This window comes from Propithecus coquereli, unplaced genomic scaffold, assembly GCF_000956105.1.
Source record: "Propithecus coquereli isolate 6110/MARCELLA unplaced genomic scaffold, Pcoq_1.0 Scaffold16, whole genome shotgun sequence".
NCBI classification, from domain to species: Eukaryota; Metazoa; Chordata; class Mammalia; order Primates; family Indriidae; genus Propithecus; species Propithecus coquereli.
The window spans coordinates 10,963,069-10,982,718 of NW_012140524.1; the positions used below are offsets into that span (position 1 = coordinate 10,963,069).

General features: G+C 32.9%; 1 protein-coding gene across 1 annotated transcript in view; it reads left to right on the plus strand.

Moving 5' to 3' along the window:
• Positions 1–19,650, plus strand: part of C2CD5 (C2 calcium-dependent domain containing 5) — a 113,960-nt gene that overhangs the window by 77,519 nt on the left and 16,791 nt on the right. Inside the window, exons 12-21 of the mRNA XM_012640976.1 lie at positions 2,119–2,310; positions 4,083–4,269; positions 7,188–7,352; positions 10,859–10,999; positions 13,264–13,327; positions 13,694–13,755; positions 13,980–14,078; positions 14,549–14,638; positions 15,131–15,218; positions 16,561–16,647. Of these exons, the coding sequence (XP_012496430.1) occupies positions 2,119–2,310; positions 4,083–4,269; positions 7,188–7,352; positions 10,859–10,999; positions 13,264–13,327; positions 13,694–13,755; positions 13,980–14,078; positions 14,549–14,638; positions 15,131–15,218; positions 16,561–16,647 (1,175 nt within the window). The remainder of the gene's footprint in view (positions 1–2,118; positions 2,311–4,082; positions 4,270–7,187; positions 7,353–10,858; positions 11,000–13,263; positions 13,328–13,693; positions 13,756–13,979; positions 14,079–14,548; positions 14,639–15,130; positions 15,219–16,560; positions 16,648–19,650) is intronic.

A 19,650-nucleotide genomic window follows, 5' to 3' on the forward strand; every position in this document is an offset into this window, starting at 1 on the left:
TATATTAATTAGTTTGGTATCAGAGTCTACCTGGATAATGTAGATTTTAATTACCCCTTATGTCACACTATGCACGTTTACTTTTTTCCTCAGTATTAATATATTAAGTCTATATTAAGGAAGAAAGCACAAAAATTTTTTATCTGATGAAGTTTAGTATAAATTTGCAAGTTTCTGTATAAAAAAGAAAGATATTCTAGCTCTGGTAGTCACAAGAGGACTTAGGTTGGTTTCTTTGGGCAGTGTTAAAAAGGATATTGACCATTGTAAATTCCAGAGCCTTAAAGGTCGTCATAAATAAGTGGAGGTGGGACGTTTTGAAGTATTTATTGAACAACTGGAATGTTCCACTGAGAAAACTGCCTTAGCCAGTGAGTTTTCCCGGTGCTGCAATGTAGTTCTCACACGTCTGTAGATTTCATTCTTAAGTAGATAGAAAGCCTAACTTTAAAAATTACCTTTCCTATGCAGCTTGGTTATTTCTGTATTGTGACTTAGATGGATACAGTATATTCTCTTGTATGGTAGTCCAATACAACAGATGCTATCTCTAGTTGTTAAAGAGGAAAAGTCTTTCTCTGTTTGCTATAAAAATTATTAGTGCTTACTAGAAATAATAGTGAGCATGTAGGAGAGTAGATAGAAGAAAAAATTCTGTATGATCTCACTATTCAGGGATAATCCCTTATGTACATTTCATATTTCAAATGCTTTCATAAATTTTAATACTTCTATATTTTTATGCCTTATGATGTTGCACCACTAATATTCAAATTTGTGTGAGGTGTTTAGTTAAAAGTTGTTTCAATTTTCATCCTTTTGTGCCCCCTTATAACACATTGACTTTGAATTCAAACAGGTCTGCTGCTTAGTACTTAGTGTGACTTAGCAAGTTAATATCTCAGTTTGGTTTCAGGCTAAGTGGAACTAGTATTTGTCGATGTCTACTAGACATAATATTGGCCAGGGAGTGCGTTTAGCTATAGTTTTCTTAATCTTTTAAAAATCCACAAACTTTTCTAGGTTGATATTCCAGTTTTATAGAGGAGGCTCTGAGAAGTTAAATAACTTATTCAGGGTCACACAGTTCCATTTAGATGCCTAACTTCTCTGTTAGTTCTAATATACCAGAATGCCGTTTCCACAGTTAAAGAGTAATATCTAGGAGTAATTTAATGCGATTTAGAGGGTTATTGCGAAGAGTCAGTGAAAGCCTATGTATAAAGAATTTGCAGAAAGCTTGTCTCATAGTATATATAGTACGAGTTTTCCTTTCCCTTTTTAATTTGCTTACTTGCCAGATTTCAACTGCTAATGGGTTGCTTTAGGGTAGGGACAATTGAGATCCACTTTTTTTCAGAGTCATAGAAGAGGTAGCCATGTGAAAGTCTGGAGTTCTCCATGGAGCTTTGATCTATTTCCATCTCTATTGTCATGACATCCTCAAATTTAGTGAATGAAAAAATGCTTAATCATTTTCAAATGAATTTATAAACACCGTAGTACAACAAACATTTTATAATGAATGGGGAGATTGTGGGTGTTTCATTTGTGGTTTGTGTATGATAAGTATGCCGTTTATAATATAGGTGGTTTGGTTCTTCAGAAATGTTGAAACAGTCATTGGAAATTAGAAATCTTAGACGTATGCCTAATTTTGACTGACTTATTTCTCTTTTTAAATACTTTTTTACATTAAATTTTTAAAAAGTGTTAGGTTGCTTGGTTAAACATTATTTTCTTAGGAATTTTTTGTGGTAGTATTTGTCAAGCATTAGGAAAATGTCATTTTTTTCCAGTGGTATGTCCCAAAGAAAAAACTTTGGGATAAAAGGAGTCTTTGTTAGGTGTTGAGTCATCAAACATATGAATTGATGCAAAATGAGTTTTTACTTGGATAAGCCTTTTCTCTCATAAGAAAAATGTATGGTTCTGATTTCATGGTCATTTTTAATTCTTATCAGTCACAGTGGTACTCTTACAGTCTTTGTGGTAGAAGTTATATAGTTTGTATACAAGTACTGTGTATGTATTATCAGTTAATCAGTTACTTTTTGTGTTTGAAAAATTTATAGATTTTTCAAGAATGCTTTTTCCCCCCTTAATATATTTATATAGGCTTGAAGAAAACTTGCCTACAGGCTGTGGTTTTTGCCATATACCATATGATGAACTGAATATGCCATTTCCAGCTCATCTCACATATTGCTATAACTGTAGGAAACAAAAAGTTCCTGATGTTCTCTTTACAACTATAGACCTCCCAACAGATGCAACAGTTATTGGAAAAGGTTGTCTTATTCAAGCAAGGTATGTTTGTGAAAACAGCATTTAGTATCTCTGAAAAAGTATGAGGTATAGAGTCACAAACCTATTTTCAAATATCAGCTCTACTGTTTCCTACCTGTGTGATCCTGGACAAACTGGACAATTCTGTTGGAACCTTATATTTTATGGCATGTAAAATTGGGAGGAAAAAAACCTCTCTGTACAAAACTCAAGTTTATATGCAAAAGAAGTTTTTAACATTTAAATTCTATGCAAATGTTTATTATTATGGGAATTATTAATTAAACTGCTTCAAGCTAGGGATGTGACTAAGTATAGACTGTTTTAGTGACATTAAATGTGTAACACATATTAGAAATTGATCTGTTTTTTCTTTTAAAGAACATTGCTATGTAGTGTTTCTTTTGCTATTCCACTTAGCTGGTAGGAGTTCCTTTTAAATGTACTGGAGTAGGAAATCCTAAATTACGGCAGGGATACAGGAAACAACTGTGACTGTCTTGGTCACCAACAACTGTCAGGTTACCAAATCCGTTGGGCATTTCTGTCCTCATCTTACTTGACATCTCAGCACATGATTGATTTGTGACTGAACAATTGATTATTTTTTTCTTCTTGAAATTCCTTTGACTCACACAATGCCACACTCTGTTTTCCTACCTTTTTGTATAGTCGTCAGCCTCCTTGTTGACTCCTCCTCATTTCTTGATCCTTGAGGGGGACCCATGGGTTTGGACCCTCTTCTCAAAGCTCTTTCCCTGTTGAACTCATTAACTCATTCAGATCTGTATGCTGTCTATATGTCCATGATTTCCAGATTTATGACTCAGTCAGACTCATATAACAGGTCTGTGAGTCCGAGCATCAGCCTCATATACCTGTCTTCTTCATATCTCATTTTGGTGTATCAGGCATCTCATACTTGTTTCTGGTTGAACTGCTGATTTTCTCCACCTCTTTCTCATCATTAGCCTTTTCTATTTTAATAAGTGGTACCTTTCTCTACCTAGTTCTTCATGCCAGATTTGGTGTTCTTTGACACTGTCCTCTTTCTCAAGCTCCCCACATCAAATTCATTACAAAGTCATATTAATTTTTCTTCTAAAATATATTTCTAATCCATTTACTTATTTTCCTTCTTGTGTCTGAGACCTTCCATTTGGCATTGTTTTTCCATTGCCTGAGGTATATGCTTTCATATTTCTTTTGATGAGTCTGTTGGTGGTGTGCCGTTTTTGTTTGTCTGAAAAATGTGTTTATTTTACTTTTGTCTTTAAAAAATATTTTGGGCTGGCAGTTGTTTTCTTGTAGTACATTGAAGATACCCTTTCATCCTGCCTTCTGGCTTTCATTGCTACTGTTGAGAAATAACCTATTATTCTAATTACTGTTGCTTCGAAGGTAACTTTTCTGGCACAAAGTAGATGCTCAAGTAACTTTTGTGTTTTTTTTAATGAGTAAATTAACTTTTTTCCTTTACTGTCCATCTATCATATAATCATATGCATTTATGAAACCTAAGATTTTAAATTATATTCTCTTGTGATTTTGGTCATTATTTCATTTTTAGAGATTTTGAGGTTTTCTCTTTTTTGTTTATTGAAATAGGATTTTTAGTGAAAGTTTATACAGTGACAAAAACTGGCAGAAAAGATTGTTGACACAACTTAATAAGCTTATTAGAAACAAGTAAATGTTTTATTAAGTACATTTTTAGGAAGTTTTGAAAATTGGATATTTCTTAAGGTGATACCAAGAATATTGTCCACTGTCTGAATTATTTTCCTTTACAGGTTATGTCGCTTAAAAAAGAAAGCACAGGCAGAAGCAAATGCTACAGCTATCAGTAATCTCTTGCCATTTATGGAATATGAAGTGCATACTCAGCTAATGAATAAACTAAAACTCAAAGGAATGAATGCTTTGTTTGGTCTAAGAATTCAGATTACAGTGGGTGAAAATATGTTGATGGGCTTAGCGGTAAGTTTTGATGTTTTCGGCTTTGTTTTGTGATTTCTGTAGTTGTAGATTCTGTTTTATGTGAGTCAAAGACTCTTTTAAAAGACTTATACAAAGAAACTGACATCAAGCCTTTTAAAGGCTGGGGACTTTTTAAGAAGTGAAAAATCTGATGATAAGCATTCACATATTTTAAAGGGTCTGTGATCATAACCTCAGTAGTCCTATTTCTAAAAATCATCATGTGTAACTTGTTTAGTAAGTTGGCCACCATTGTTCTGGACTTAATTATTGTTCATATGTTGCTAAAATAGAGTTTCTCCATCTTGGCACAGTTGACATTGGGGTAGGATAACTCCGTTGCAGGGGCTGTCTTCTTCATTATAGGATGTTTAGCAGCGTCCCTGGCCTTTACCCACTAGATGCTGGTAATATCCCTCCAGTTGTAACGACCAAAAATGTCTTCAGACATTGCCAAATGTCCCTTTAGGGGGTTCTAACATCCAGGAAATCCTGGATAGTGGACCATGCACTAAAATAATCTTTAGTTTAAAGGACAAAATAAAGCAAAGCATGTGAGACGCTGCCTACTGTTGAGCAGAGAAATAAGTTTCATCCTAAGTGTGTACCTGTGGCCAGTGGAGAAAAGTGTAATAAAATATGTGTTTCTTAAGTGTGGATAAAATATGAGACAGGGAAAAACTCTGTCTCAGCTTCATGTTCTTCTTGGCTTGTTGGAAAATGAGTTCTGACTGGAAAGATGTCAGTGGGGAAAGTCAGTGCTGCCTCTATCAGTAGGATGGGATCCAGAAATCTAGGTGCCTGTGAAATACATACTGATCCTGTGGAATCTGATCAACAATATGTATGAAAATCCTCTCATATTCTAGGCACTTTGCTAGCTGGGATTTTATGTCACTGGCAATTTTCAAATTAGAATTCTTTTGCCATCTTTCTGAGACATGCGTAGAAGTTTAATTTTAAGAAATTTATGGAACTTGAATTCTTTGTCTCAGTGTACATTTGTAGGCAAAAATGCAAAATTATTTCCTGTGCCATCTGTTGTTTCTATAAGCACAAATATATAAATTTCTGTATGTAGTAAATAATTATGTCTTGATAAACTGAGTAGGTACCACAATTTTCTAACAACAGAAGTTTGTAATAATTATTGAAAGTAACTTGGTTTATTAAAATATTTGATACTTAGATTAACTTGGGGGAAAAAGTATTCATTTTAATTCAGTGCTCTGAAAATTTGCATGTTTAGTGAGGACATAGCATAAATGTGTAGCTTGGGCTGAATAGAAGACTGTAGTGATTGGTGGGTGCCTGTGGGAACTAAGAGCTGCATTCAGATTCAAAGGTTTAAAAAACATTGTGCTAACTATACCAAATATTAACATTTCTGATGATTGAGCCTCAGGAAACTAGTTTATGACACTGCTATAATTCAAGACCTGCCTCAGATACTGCTTTTCTGATTCATAATAATCTTTTCCTTCTTGATCACTAGTGATACTAATTACAACTGTTTGACATTTTCATCTTTGTGCTTTGTTGTAGTTTGTGCCCTTAAATCTCAAGGTCTCAGGAGTAGCTTCTGTGATAGATAAGTAATCTCTGATGAGTGCCAACTAGGTGTCTGGCACTGTGCTATCTCAGAAGGAATGTAATATTATCTTTACAAGAGGAGAAAATGCAAGGTTGAGACTCCAAAGTGATGTGGTTACATGTGTCAGAACCTATCTGGTTCCAGAATCTGTGTTCTTAACTGTTCAGGGTTGTTGCCTCATTGATGGATGGAGATAAAGTATTAGAGATGGTGTGCTAAGGCTTCATATGGTACGCTTGGCGGGGGTGTGGGTTCTGTGATTAAGCATCAGAGACTGGGCCATGGGTGCAACGATGGACACTAATGAGCAAATGAGGAGAGAGCACTCCTGAAGACAAATTTTATCTACTGTGCGGACTTCATTGTAGACTGTCATACCCTTTCTAGGATGGACTTTTACAAAATTGGCAATTGATGAATTTAAAAAATAATAATAACAGTTCAAACAATTAAATACACAAAATAGCCACAATTAAATACACAAATAGCCAAAGTTAAAAGAATTGTCTTCTCTCTTTCCCATTCTATTTCTCTGATGTTAACAATTTGATGTTTATACTTCTAATATATTTTTTGCTTTGTTATAGTGGCATATTTAGACATAAATTATATATTTAATTGATATATAAAAATTTTATCTTTTTATATTTCCCATAATAGTTTTCCAGTACTAATGGTATATAGTACTGTTATAGAGTCAGAAATTAATAGCTTAATTAAATATTTAAAATAAATCTATATCAAGTAAAATTTTTTTTCTTGGTAATTATGAGGTAGGGTGATAGAATGAAAAGTTCTTGGATTTTGGAGTGAGAAACACTTAGATTCAAATCTCTTCTCCACATTTATTGACTATGATCTTGAGTAAGTTTCCTATCCTTTCTGAACTTCAGTTTCTTCACTTGCCTTGCAAAATTTCCCTTTTACTTTTGCCACTATTTAAAGGTAGATTGTCTACTCATTTATGAAGAATTTTTTTTAGCAACTTTTCTTTTCTTTTTTTTTTTTTTGCTAGGCTATTTTTAAATTTTAGTTGTATTTTTTAAAATTATAAAGTAAAAACATAAAAAGTACAATTGTGGGTATGCAGTCAAAAGTAAATCCTCCTTTCACAATTGTCCCGCACCTACTCCAGGTCCTCCCCAGGAGAAACCAATCCCTGTTACCAGTTATGTTTTTGCATCCCCTTCCAGAGACGTCCGGTGCATACACTGATGATTACTGTCTTTTTCCTACTGAGCAAAGACCACATTCCTAAATATGGAAGCTTAAGGATCATTATTCTAGATATTTTTTCTGATTATTTCCCTATTATTTTTCCAAGTCTGCCACAGGTGTATATTTAGCAGCTTTGCCAACTCCTGGCGGTATTCAGATTGCTGGGAAGACTCCTAATGATGGCTCATATGAACAGCATATCTCTCACATGCAGAAAAAGATAAATGACACAATTGCTAAGAACAAAGAGTTATATGAAATTAATCCTCCGGTAAGTAAAATAAATCTATATTGTGAGTATATCAGTTATTGTTTATTAGTTTATTAATATATTTTCTGGTTATCTTATTTTGGATATGAAAGATTTTTTTTTTTTAACTGCTTAAATTAGCTCTCCTTATTACTCATTTTTTCACCTGCCTTATGTCTCTGCTCAAATGTCTCTTTTTTGGGTAGGCCTACTCTAACCATCCTGTTTAAAAATGACAACTCTCTTGTCTATTTTTGGTACTTCCTATCACCCTTCCTTCTTTTATTGTTTTTTATAACTCTTGTGTGTATGTGTATCTGTACAGATAATGTTTTTTATTTTTGTCTATTGCCTGCTATAACTAGTATAATAAAGCTCGATGAGGTCTGTGTTCCTAATGCCTAGAACAGTTACTCATAGTAGTAGCCTCTTAATAAATACTTGTTAAATGATGAACTGAATGGTTTAAAATGTTGTTTTTTAGTAAAAAGAAAGGTTGCTCATCTGTGGTAAAAATGTGGAGGAATACCGTTTTTCATTTATTGTTTCTTTATTACAATTTTCCTACCAGTCATTTCCATAATCAATCAGTCATTTTACCAAGTTTTCAGGAGGTATCACAATGCTTCCATTTCTACGGATGCTTTATAGCCACAGTCTAAATTGAAAGAAAAATGTGTTGGAGTTAGAGTGAAACCATTTGTTTTTATGAGTCCCTGATAATGAAATACTTTCCCAAAGGAAAGGATTTGGATATCATTATTATTGATGTTTTATTATTTTATACATACTGTCTAATTTTGGCTGGTCTTGTGGAGCATTGCATCTGAATCCTTACATCAGACCTATAGCTCTTATCATTATTCTAGAAAAATTGCTAAGCTGGGAGGAATTTTCAGGATATGAACTAGAGCTACACTGTTCATTGTGGTAGCCACCGGCCACATGTGGCTGTTGAGCACTTGATGTGTGGCTGGTCTGAATTGAGATGTACTGTAAGTATGAAATATGCAATGCATTTTGAAGACTTACTTAGTATGAAAAAGAATGTGAAATTTCATGAATATTTTTATATTGACTACACATTGAAAGTTTCATCTTTTGGACATTGAATTAAATAAAATATTTTCTTAAAATTGATTTTGTTTCTTTTTAATTCATTTACCTATGTGCTGTGCTTTATATTTCTATTGAATAATGCTGACTTAGAGTCTATTTAAATTGAATAAAAATGTTGATGTGTTAATGTATTAATACTTGAAAAATAGATTTGATAAAAACTCTCTGTATGCCACTTTTACTAACTGCTTATTTTTATGGTACATTATTTTTATTTTTTAATTACATTTTTATATTTGAATATCTACTTATAGTGTTTATACCAGTTGGGGAGAGTGATTTGTAAAGCTGCATGTTAGGCTCCGTTTATTCTTCATTTATCAGTTCTAATGATAATGAGCTGAGCTCTTACTTAATAGTGTTTATCACCTCTGTAAATCCATCCTGATCTCCCAGAGGAAGAATTGATTCTTCCTCCATTATGTTCATGTTGTACCCTATTTGTACTTCGGTGCCTCTTACATATTATTGCACTTAGTTTTTACATGTCTATCTTTCTTTAATGTAAGTCCTTTGAAGACAGGAATGTATTGATATAAAAAAATGAGTTGTTACTTCCTTTAGTTCTTACTGAGATGCTCCTATGTGTCATACAATTTACATTATGCAGAAGGGAGTAAATCTATTATGATTTTTAAAATTTCTGCATATATGAATTTCATATATTTCTACAAAAGGACTCAATTTGTGAATCTTCTAATATGTCTTTCCTTATATCAGATACTATATTATAATTTTTTAGCATAACATCTCAGAATTCGTTTGACACACAAAGTTTGTGTACAGAGTCAATGCACAAGCAAGGTTAATTACATTACAGTTTTGTGTTTTCAATTTTGTAAAGCAGTGTATGCTCACCCTGAAAATGTGGATCAGAGTGTTTTCTCTTAGAAAGATAGCTTTAGCTGAAGTAAATGCTTTTGTTTGAATTTTTCTCAATACATTGAAAAATGTTTCTAATGCAGAGATGTAGTACCACTTAATTGAACTTTATGTAGATACAGGTATCAAAATAAGATGCAAATCTTTTAAAATAACACTACTAGTAATGAACCCTCATTATGGACCTAAAATATATTAAATACCAGACAGTTACATTTATTAAGTCCATGATACAGTGAACAGAGGCTTAACAGAATTTAACCTACTATAAAATCCTAAAAAGAAGTGTGGTATCTAGTGGGACAGACGTTGCACTGAGTCAAAAGAACTGACCTAGACAGAGTCCATACTATTTTGTTTTGTTTTATTTATTTTAATTTAATTTTTTATTTTATTCTGACCTAGACAGGTTCCACACTTACTAGTTTTCTTTTTTATTTTACTTTATCTTTTTCTCGCCCTTTGATTTTACAGTAATACACTTACTAGTTTTCAAACTCAAGCAGACTAGTTTACTTCTGAATTGCAGCTCTTTCTCATTTGGTAGTTATTACAATGTGCACCCTGTCAAATGTATATAGGGCAAGTTAATTTGGAGCTCAGATAAGATAAATGGATGTGAAAGTACTCTGTAGAGCATTATGCTATGAAATTGTGTAGTGGTCGTCTTTTATCTAAGGTATGCACTAGCAATGGACATTTAAAACTATCTTTTTGAAAAACTTCTGCTTATAATTTTTATAACTTGGTTTTTAAAAAGATAGTTGTGTTTCACTAGCAATAGGTTATGCCTTCTTCATTTGTGCTCACATACCCACATTCTTCTGCGACTCCTTGTGGCTAACAGATACTTAGAACTTTATAGTTAGCTCTGATCTTTGGTTCTGTAATAGGGAAAAGTTCTCTAACCCATATGGTTAGTGAACCATACACTCACCTTAAAAAGATCATTATTGTAACTCCCAAAGTTTATTTAGCTTAATAAGTTACACAGAAAGTACCTACATAGTATTAATAAATGTATGTGTATTCATACACATATATTTGTCATATTCCAGGGTTTACTATGGGGAGCTTTGGAAAATTACGAGTGGATAAGAAAAGATATAAAAGATTAGAATTCTTTCTGGGGACATAAATCTTTAAATCTTTATGGCTTGTTAGGACTTTTAAATGTTGAGTAGAATGTACATATAGCCAGGAGTGCCGAATTTCTGAGCTTGAAGGACTGCCAATTCCATACTCACTGTAGTGTCTTGTCTGTGCACTAGATGTCAGCTTTGCCTTGTCATGTCTGTGACAGTCATATATGTGTTTCAGGATTAGTGTATCAGTAAGGCTGCTGTTATGGATAAAAGGAAATTTCCATATCCTCTATAAAAGGTTAATTATAAAGGTCATTCTTAAATACAGACTTCATTGAATATATGTTACAGGCTTTCTTCTCCACAGGTAGTTGTCTTTTAATATAAAAATGTAAAACCAAACAATCTGATATGATACAAAAGCAATTGTATTTCTTTTAGGAGATATCTGAAGAAATTATAGGATCACCCATCCCAGAACCTAGACAGCGTTCAAGACTTTTAAGATCTCAATCAGAAAGTTCTGATGAAGTTACAGAATTAGACCTTTCACATGGGAAAAAAGATGCTTTTGTTTTGGAGGTAATGTTGCATTACGCTAATTTCTTAAAGGTTTTAGAAGATAAGATAAACATTTTTTTAATCAGACGCTAAATGATTAATACTTTTATCTCATTACAACTGTTATAAAAGATTATTATAGAAATTATAACAAACTTGAAAATATAGAACTTGGTAACATATTTTTTATTGAACACCAGATGACAGATTACAATAATGCAGATGGTTATGAAAAAAATTTATGGGTTGAAATATTAAAATAGTATTAAACCTTTGGAGTTATTTTTGTAAACTTGAATGAATTTAAATAAGAAATTAAAGTGCTGTTCTTTAATTTACTATAATTATTGCCTGCTTTATATGTTATGTTACTATAATTATAATATTTTTGCATGTAATATGTAATAATATATGCACTGTGAATTCTGAGCATAGTGTTCTCTTACTGAATTCAGAAGATACAATCTTTCTTTATAAAAAGACACTCAGAACATTTTAGTAACTTTCCTAGAGAATAAATGTGGCACAAATCTGCTCTACCTGCCCTCCCCTGTAGAATGGTTATCCTGTAAAGAGATAGAAGATCTTCCTTTTTATATTGAAGGAAGAGAAAATAAATGAGGATACTCAGAAATCCAGTAAGGTACAAATTGAAAGAGAAAAAAAAAAATCAAATGCTTTGATCTCAGTGAAGCAGGAAGCTGGTGGTAGAATTGTTTCGGGATGGAACTGGAGATTTGAAGAGTCAGGAACAGTGCCAGGGACTGTGATGAGGATGTCAGCCATGAGAGATGTGCAAGGCCTGAGGTGAGAGTGTTAATTTGTGGAAAACCCAAATTGTATGGTGTTTTGCCTTTTTTTCCACATTTCTCTACAGTTCGAGAATGGAAAAAATGGAACTTGGCAAAAGACTGTATCAGTTCAAGAAGGTAAAAGGTTGCAGGTACTGTTCAGAGCAGAGCTACTCAAGGTGTGGTGTGACTACTTGCAGCATCAACACTACTTGGGAGCTTGTGAGAAATGTAAATTCCTGGGCCCCTACCTCAGACCTATTAAATGAGAATTTCAGGGGGCCCAGGGATCTGTTTAACAAACTTTGCAGGTGATGCTAAGCATTACATGGGTTTGATCTAAAGCATTATTGATATGTCTGATATTGGGATCATGGCTAAGTGGAGAGGTACATGGGAACAAAGAGGCCTCATATGTGGGCAGAGCACTGAGGGCAAGGGGGGCAGATTGAGTAAGAGGGGACAAAGAGACAGGGTTATAGTTGGAGAACGCGTCAGGTCCTTGGTGTGGAGGATTTTGGGGAATAGTAAGTTGAGATATGGCCACATATGGGGGTAGCTAAGGTGAAGTGAAAATGATTCTTGGAGTCATGAGGGTAATGCGAGGGGAAGCTTAGAGTCTGCAAGTCAGGACTTAGACACCTGATGTACAGACAACTGTCAATTTATGTCCAGCTGGATATTTTCAGTATTTATTAGTCACAATGGAATATTGTGATATAAGAAATATAGGATTTAGACTTATTTATTTTAGATATGCCTTTAAATTTATCTCTACCTTATTCCATTGTTAAACAGTTTTGTATTTAGTCAAAAGCTTTTTTTAATTATACTTTATTAATTTTAACAAATTGGGATGATGATTACTTATGGTGTCTTTGTAAGTCTTCAGAAATATGCTCTCATAAAGGCTTGAGAAAAGGCTAGTTTTTTGTTTTGTTTTGTTTTAGAGACAGGGTCTCACTCTGTACAGCCCAGGCTGGAGTACAGTGGTACATTCATTGCTCACTGCAGCCTTGAACTCTTGGGTTCAAGCCATTCTCCTGCCTCACCCTCTGGAGTAGCTGGGACTCCAGGCACACGCCACCATGCCCAGCTAATGTTTAAATTTTTTTTTTTGTAGAGACAAAGTCTTGCTATGTTACCCAGGTTAGCCTCAAACCCCTGGGCTCAAGCAATCATCCCACCTTGGCCTCCCAAATTCCTGGGATTATAGGTGTGAGCCCCTGCACCTGGCAAGGCTAGGGGTTTTTTTTTTGGTAAACTTAGTGTACTTTAATATGTAAAATATTTCATTTAGAAGTATTCGTATTAATTATTACTGTGGAGAAACTTACTAGAATTTTTTTTATGTTATATATTTTAACTTAGGGAAAAATAGCTATACTTTTTCTTGACTCTTATATTTTCTATTTAACAAAAACAATTTTTTAAAAATTTGAAATAATTATACATTTACTACTTACATAATAGTTTTAATCTTTTTGTTTTCAGATTGATGACACAGATGCCATGGAAGATGTACATTCTCTACTTACTGATGTTCCTCCTCCTTCAGGTGAACAGAAAGTTACTTTGAGATGAAACTAGTTTTAAATACCAATACTTTGGTTTGCAATTATTATGGTACTAACTTTTAAAGACTTTACCATAGCATCATGTGCGTTGCTGTTACAAGGCTGAAAATACATAATTTAAAAATATTTACGTTAGAAGTTAGGTGGAACTGATTTTTAATCTTTTTATGTTTATACATGAAAAAAAAAACTTTGATAATTTATTAAGATGGCTTAAAGTCTCCTGAAGATATAGTTTTAGAAAAAAAGAAAATTTTTACAGTTAGAACATCATGTAATAATTGAAAAATACTATTTAACATGAAAATCAATGAAATATTATGTAATTTAATTATTTATTTTGACAGGCTTTTATAGTTGTAATACAGAAATTATGCCTGGTATAAATAATTGGACATCTGAAATACAGGTAAATCCTTTATTCTTAATTATAAGCAAATACCATAGAAGTTATTTTAGTAAGTTTCATATAAACAAATATCTCTTTTTTTTATGAGTTCCTTATTGCAATTAAAATGTTATCCTTTTTCATACCACATTAGCTACTGTTCGCTATTGGGCAATTTTATCAATTGTTACAGTATTTAGTTGAAAATAATAAAATGACATGTTATTCTGTCGCCCCACATTTAGATGTTCACTTCAGTAAGAGTAATCAGATTAAGCAGCCTTAACCTGACTAATCAAGCTCTCAATAAGAACTTTAATGATCTCTGTGAAAATTTGCTCAAGGTAGGAACCTTCTGACTAAATTTTATTTAAACCTTCTAAGAGTCATTAAATTTTAAAAGTGCACGTATTATCTATAATACCTTACACAGTTGTGGGCTAAATTATTCTTATTTACGTATCTTACCTCTGTCGTCAGGTGAGATGCTAAAGTTGTCCTCACCCTCTTAACATACTGTAAAAGAAATGTAGTTTAAGTTAGTTAATAGTTTTAAATTAAAAAAAAATCTAATGTATATGTGTAAGTTTTAAAAACCCTATTTCTTATTTTTTGTGACTTACAAATGATTAAATCTTACTGTCTACTTAAATATTGAAAATATATTGTTAATGTAAAAATAAACAAAAACGGACCAGTTTTGTTTTAGTCTTTCTAACTTTCCATTTGCTGTAATATAATGTACATTAAGAAAATCAGCTTTTATAAATTTTTAAATAAAAAAGTGACATTACTAATGTTTTCTATTGGGTAGAGCTTGTATTTTAAACTGCGATCCATGATCCCCTGCTGCCTTTGCCATGTCAATTTCACAGTATCTCTGCCTGAAGATGAATTAATTCAGGTAATTAAGATTCAGTCTATTATGAAAGAAGATTTCTAGCTTGTATCTGATCTATTTTAATATAATGTTGCCATAATTGAATAACTGAAGTACATACTGTTTTACCTCAAAATATTAAAAAATATGTATTGGTATGATTCAGGCCATGTGTTTTTCTTTTTTCTGAACTGTAGTTATTTGAAAGTGGAATCACACATGTGTTCCAGCGTGTATACAATAGGATCTGTACTCATCATGTAGGATTTCACCATTTCCCGTTTTTTAGAGAAGGTTCTTGAGCTTTTTCTGGAATATCTAGATTTAGTATCTATGTTGGGCATAGCTGTAGTTAAATATCTGAGTTTATATGTAATTCTGGTTGAGGTTCTTAACCAGGAAAGGCCAATTAGCCAGTTGGTATAGGTTGTTCTGTGGTACTGAAAAAGATTTGTAAGAAACTTGATTTTCACAATGATTATTTTGCTAATCAGAATTCTGTTTCTATAATTCTAGGTTACAGTCACAGCAGTTGCAATAACTTTTGACAAAAATCAGGCTTTACAGACCACAAAAACACATGTTGAAAAGTCATTGCAAAGAGGTAAACCTTTGATGGATGGGAAATACAGTTTGTGTTTGTCTGTGTTACAGTTCAGTGATAAAATATGGAGGACAGGTAGATTAAATAAATGACTTGTTTCCTGAAGAGGCATTTACTGCTTTCTCTGTTCATCTTTATCAAGATAACTGTGTTGATAAGCGTATGGTATTGTTCACATATAACTAGGTGGTCTTTGGTATTTACATAGGGAATGCTGCTGTTTTTTAAACTGAGATTATAGCATATTTATTCTGTGGTAATTTAGGAGTTCCTATGGTAAGATCTGTGGTAAAGCGAGGTCCTCAAGGCATCTGAGAACATACTGATGTAGTAAGCAAAATAGTGTGCCTATGTATTTTTCTCAGGAAAAGTCCCATAGTATTCAACAGATTCTAAGAGGTGTCCTTAATCCAGTAAAATTTAGGGAGTACCATTTTTTTTTTTTTTTTTTGAAACACAGTCTTGCTTTGTTGTCTGGGCTAGAGTGAGTGCCATGGCATCAGCCTCGCTCACAGCAACCTTAAATTCCTGGGCTCAAACGATCCCCCTGCCTCAGCCTCCCAAGTAGCTGGAATTACAGGCACTCGCCACCAAGCCCAACTAATTTTTTGTTTTGATTTTTAGTTGGCCAGCTAATTTTTTCTATTTTTAGTAGATGCAGGGTCTTACTCTTGCTCAGCCTGGTCTCGAACTCTTGACCTCAAGCAATCCTCCCGCCTCTGCCTCCCAGAGTGCTAGGATTATAGGTGTGAGCCACCGCATCCAGCCTACCATTCTTAATACATCCAAAAAACTCAAATTATTAGAAATTATAAAGGAAATACTCTACTTTGTAAAGTTTAAATGACTTACTAGCTAAATAAAATATCCATGATTAGTCTAAACTTTTTAGTTGATTACATTCCACATGTATGGCATTGATAAGATTTGAGCATTGAATTAATGTCAGATAGATGTATTAAATGATTTTGTATTCACATATTTATCAAAGAAGATAAATAAACGGTTTAAGTATAGAAACTAGTAAGGTACAAAATGTAGGATATTAATAATTATTACTGAGCGCTTACTGTTTGCACGGCACTGTGCTAAGTGATTTACAGGTATGAATCTTTTAAAATCTCCCTGTAGTCCTACCAGGGAAGGTAGCACCACTCTCACCATCATGCAGATAAAGGGTCCTCATGGGAAAGACCAAGGAGAAAATAACTAGAATAAATTGGGGTGGCGAGGTGGACCTGAGAATGTGAATATGAATATATATATGTTATCACAGATTCTTAATTTAAAAGAAAAATAATAATCGTTACTATTAAAATTGGCATTTTTCTTGCCTTTCTAGCCTCTACAGATAATGAAGAACTTCTGCAGTTTCCGCTGGAACTGTGTTCAGATTCACTTCCTTCTCATCCTTTTCCACCAGCTAAAGGTTGGTTAAGTAAGGGAAAAAGCAAACACAAATTGTAGTTTTTAGTTCCTTTCACTTGCTTCTTCCTTATAGGTGGTCTTACTTAATCTTGAGGTGAAGATTTATCCTTCATTTCCTCGTTGTATGTTTCTTCATGTTCATAAAGGGGAGAAAATAATATTCCTCTTATTTTAATTTCTCAATTAATTTCATCATAAATTATTCAGGTAATTTTTTCTATGATATTCCATTCTCATACTGAAAATGTATTAAAATTGTATTTTCAAAGATTTAGATGTCGTAACGTAACTATTCACACATGTATATTTGGTATTTATATCTGGTAATTCTTTTCCTAGCAACAATCAAACTTTACAAATTTTTAGATTTTCGTAGACAACAGAATGCTTGTTTTTTTCAGAAGACACATGGAGAAGTTTTGAGTGGGGGTAGTACAAGTGAGAAAGGGATGAGCTTCCTGTCTTTTGTGCGCCTAGGCTATAATTGAAGAACATTGTTATATACTTATAAGACATTGCTATTTTTTTCAAATGCAAAATGATTGCCCCTTAATAGTAGTAAATCTGGTTTGATCCGTGCAATCTTTGGAGAAAAGTGGGAGGTATTGTTTTCCATTTCTCATCTGATTTCACTGTAATTTTTATTATATGAGTTTTCAAAATTATATTACTTTATTTTGTAGCAATTGTCTATTGGATAAATATGTTTTTCCTAAGTTTTTTTATTTGGAGAAATGATGCATTTGTTATTTAAAACTAAATCAGCAATTCTAATTTTTATATTTTGTAATACAAGTGAAATTATTTTATGATCTCTACTTATTATTTTATCTGATGCCAAACTGTGTATAATAAATAATAGTTTTATATTCACTTTGAGTATATGTCAGTAGAATCTTTACTAAATCGATGTAAGGCCTATCTATTAATACATAGATAAATGATCCTGTCTCATATTTTGAAGATGAAAAGTTAGCTGCTTCTAGATTCTGAACTTTCCAACATAGTAATTGTGGTCCTTTTTTCTTTTTGTCATCACCTAAAATTCTAATTTAGAACTACATAGAGAATTGTAGCATATCTCATATTCTTGAAAGAATAGAGAAGAAAAATCAAATTCAAAGGTAATCTGAGTTCAGATTTATGAATTAAATATAGCTTCTAGAGAACAGAAAGCAGAACTGTCAAGAGTCTTCCTTGAACTTACTAGGCAAGTGGGTTTTTTCCCCCCTTTAAACACCTACTTTAAACAGAAACTTGTGTTGATGCAGGGTTAGTTCCAAATCACTTTCAAGTATCATTTCATTTATCCTTAACCTGCAAAGGAGCAAAAAACAAATCCTCTAAAACCTAATCAACAACAAAAGATTTGATCAATTGCTAATCTATAGGAATTGATATTTGTGGACTTGGGGCCTCTAATAGCTCGGTTTTACCATGTTGTTAATACCTACTGAATTCTGCAGAAGATTAGATTTAAACTATGAATTTGCCTAGACTGTATTGGTAACTTACCATTTCTGCAGTAGCTTTCAAAATGTTTTCAAAAGTAATTATAACCAGTGTTTATGTGGTCATTCATATATTTTGTGCAAAATGATACTTTGTGAACTAAAGAACATGAAAAGAATTTGAGTAGAACAAGTCATATTTAAATAGTGTCTAAAATATTTGCGACTCAGAGAGAATGGAGAGGGGCCAAGTGGTGGAGTAAAAATGCAACAGACTTGGGTTCTCTTCTCAATTCTGCTACTGATAAGCGAGAACTTGGGCCAATTCCCTAACCTCTTTAAGCCTCAGTTCCTCACATATAAAATGTGAAAGGGTTAAGATTCCCACAGGCCTTTAAAATTCTTTGATTCTTTGGGTTTCCCATCGTTTATGGTTCTTCAATTATTAACATATTCATATTATTAGAAAAGTAAATCAAAAGCTAAATTAGTGCCTGAGGTCACACTGGGTCACACTGACCTTCTGTAATTAATTTAAATTAAATGTTTCCAAGTAACTTCTTCTAATCAGTTAAACCAATAATTTTCAAATTCTGCTTCTCTAAACTGGAGGGGTTTGTCATAGGTGCCTCATGGCCTTCTAGGAGGCAGGGTGGGAGGGAGCAGAGAGGGGCGGGTAGGTGAGAGGATAGCTTTTTGGATCCCCTACTTCTGAACCAGACTAGCTGCAATTCAGTGTGTTTTTTCCTATTGGTCTTCTATGTATGGTTTTACTTGAAGAAAGGGTTTCAAGGTTTGAAAACCACTAAATCAGATCATGCCACCTTTATCATTGTCATTATCATAATTATCAGTATCATCACATCTAATACTAAGATATGTAAAACATTTTACAGTAGGTACTTAACTGCAAAAATTATGTGCTTTTCCTTGAATATTACATTTTAAAATCATCAGTCAACACTTAAAAGTGTTTATGTACCTTTTTGTAAATAGTTCTGTGGTTTTGTAAATTGTGGTTTATGTTGCATGCTTATTTATTGTCTTTGCTTCCTCAAGTCTTTTCAGGAGGACATGAGTTAAATGTATTTTTAAAAGTTATCTCAAAATATTTGGGAAAATTTGAGGGTAAGATGGATTTTGAAAAGGCCTGAAGAATATAGTAATAGATTTTGTAACATTAATATGAATGGAATAAATGAATGTTCTAACATGACAGAGGCTTGGAATAGAGGATAGAAATGTCTGGAAAAATTTAAGCATAGCAAATTAGAGGAAATAGGCAGAAGAGAGAAAGGTAAGAGTGGTAGGAATGAATGCTCAAAAGACTTGTCTGCTTTCTTATGTGCAACAAGAGGCTTAAAAGTCAACTACTAAAATTGATAAATAAATATATAGTTTTTATAATTTAAGTGGTTAGCTAAGCAATAGTTTTTAATTTCAGTAACTTTGAATTCTAGTTTATATTTCATGTTCTTATCACAAATAGGATGATGTGTTAAAATTTTTTATTTCTTTTTATGTTGACAGGAGAGTAGTTTCAAGAGTTAAGA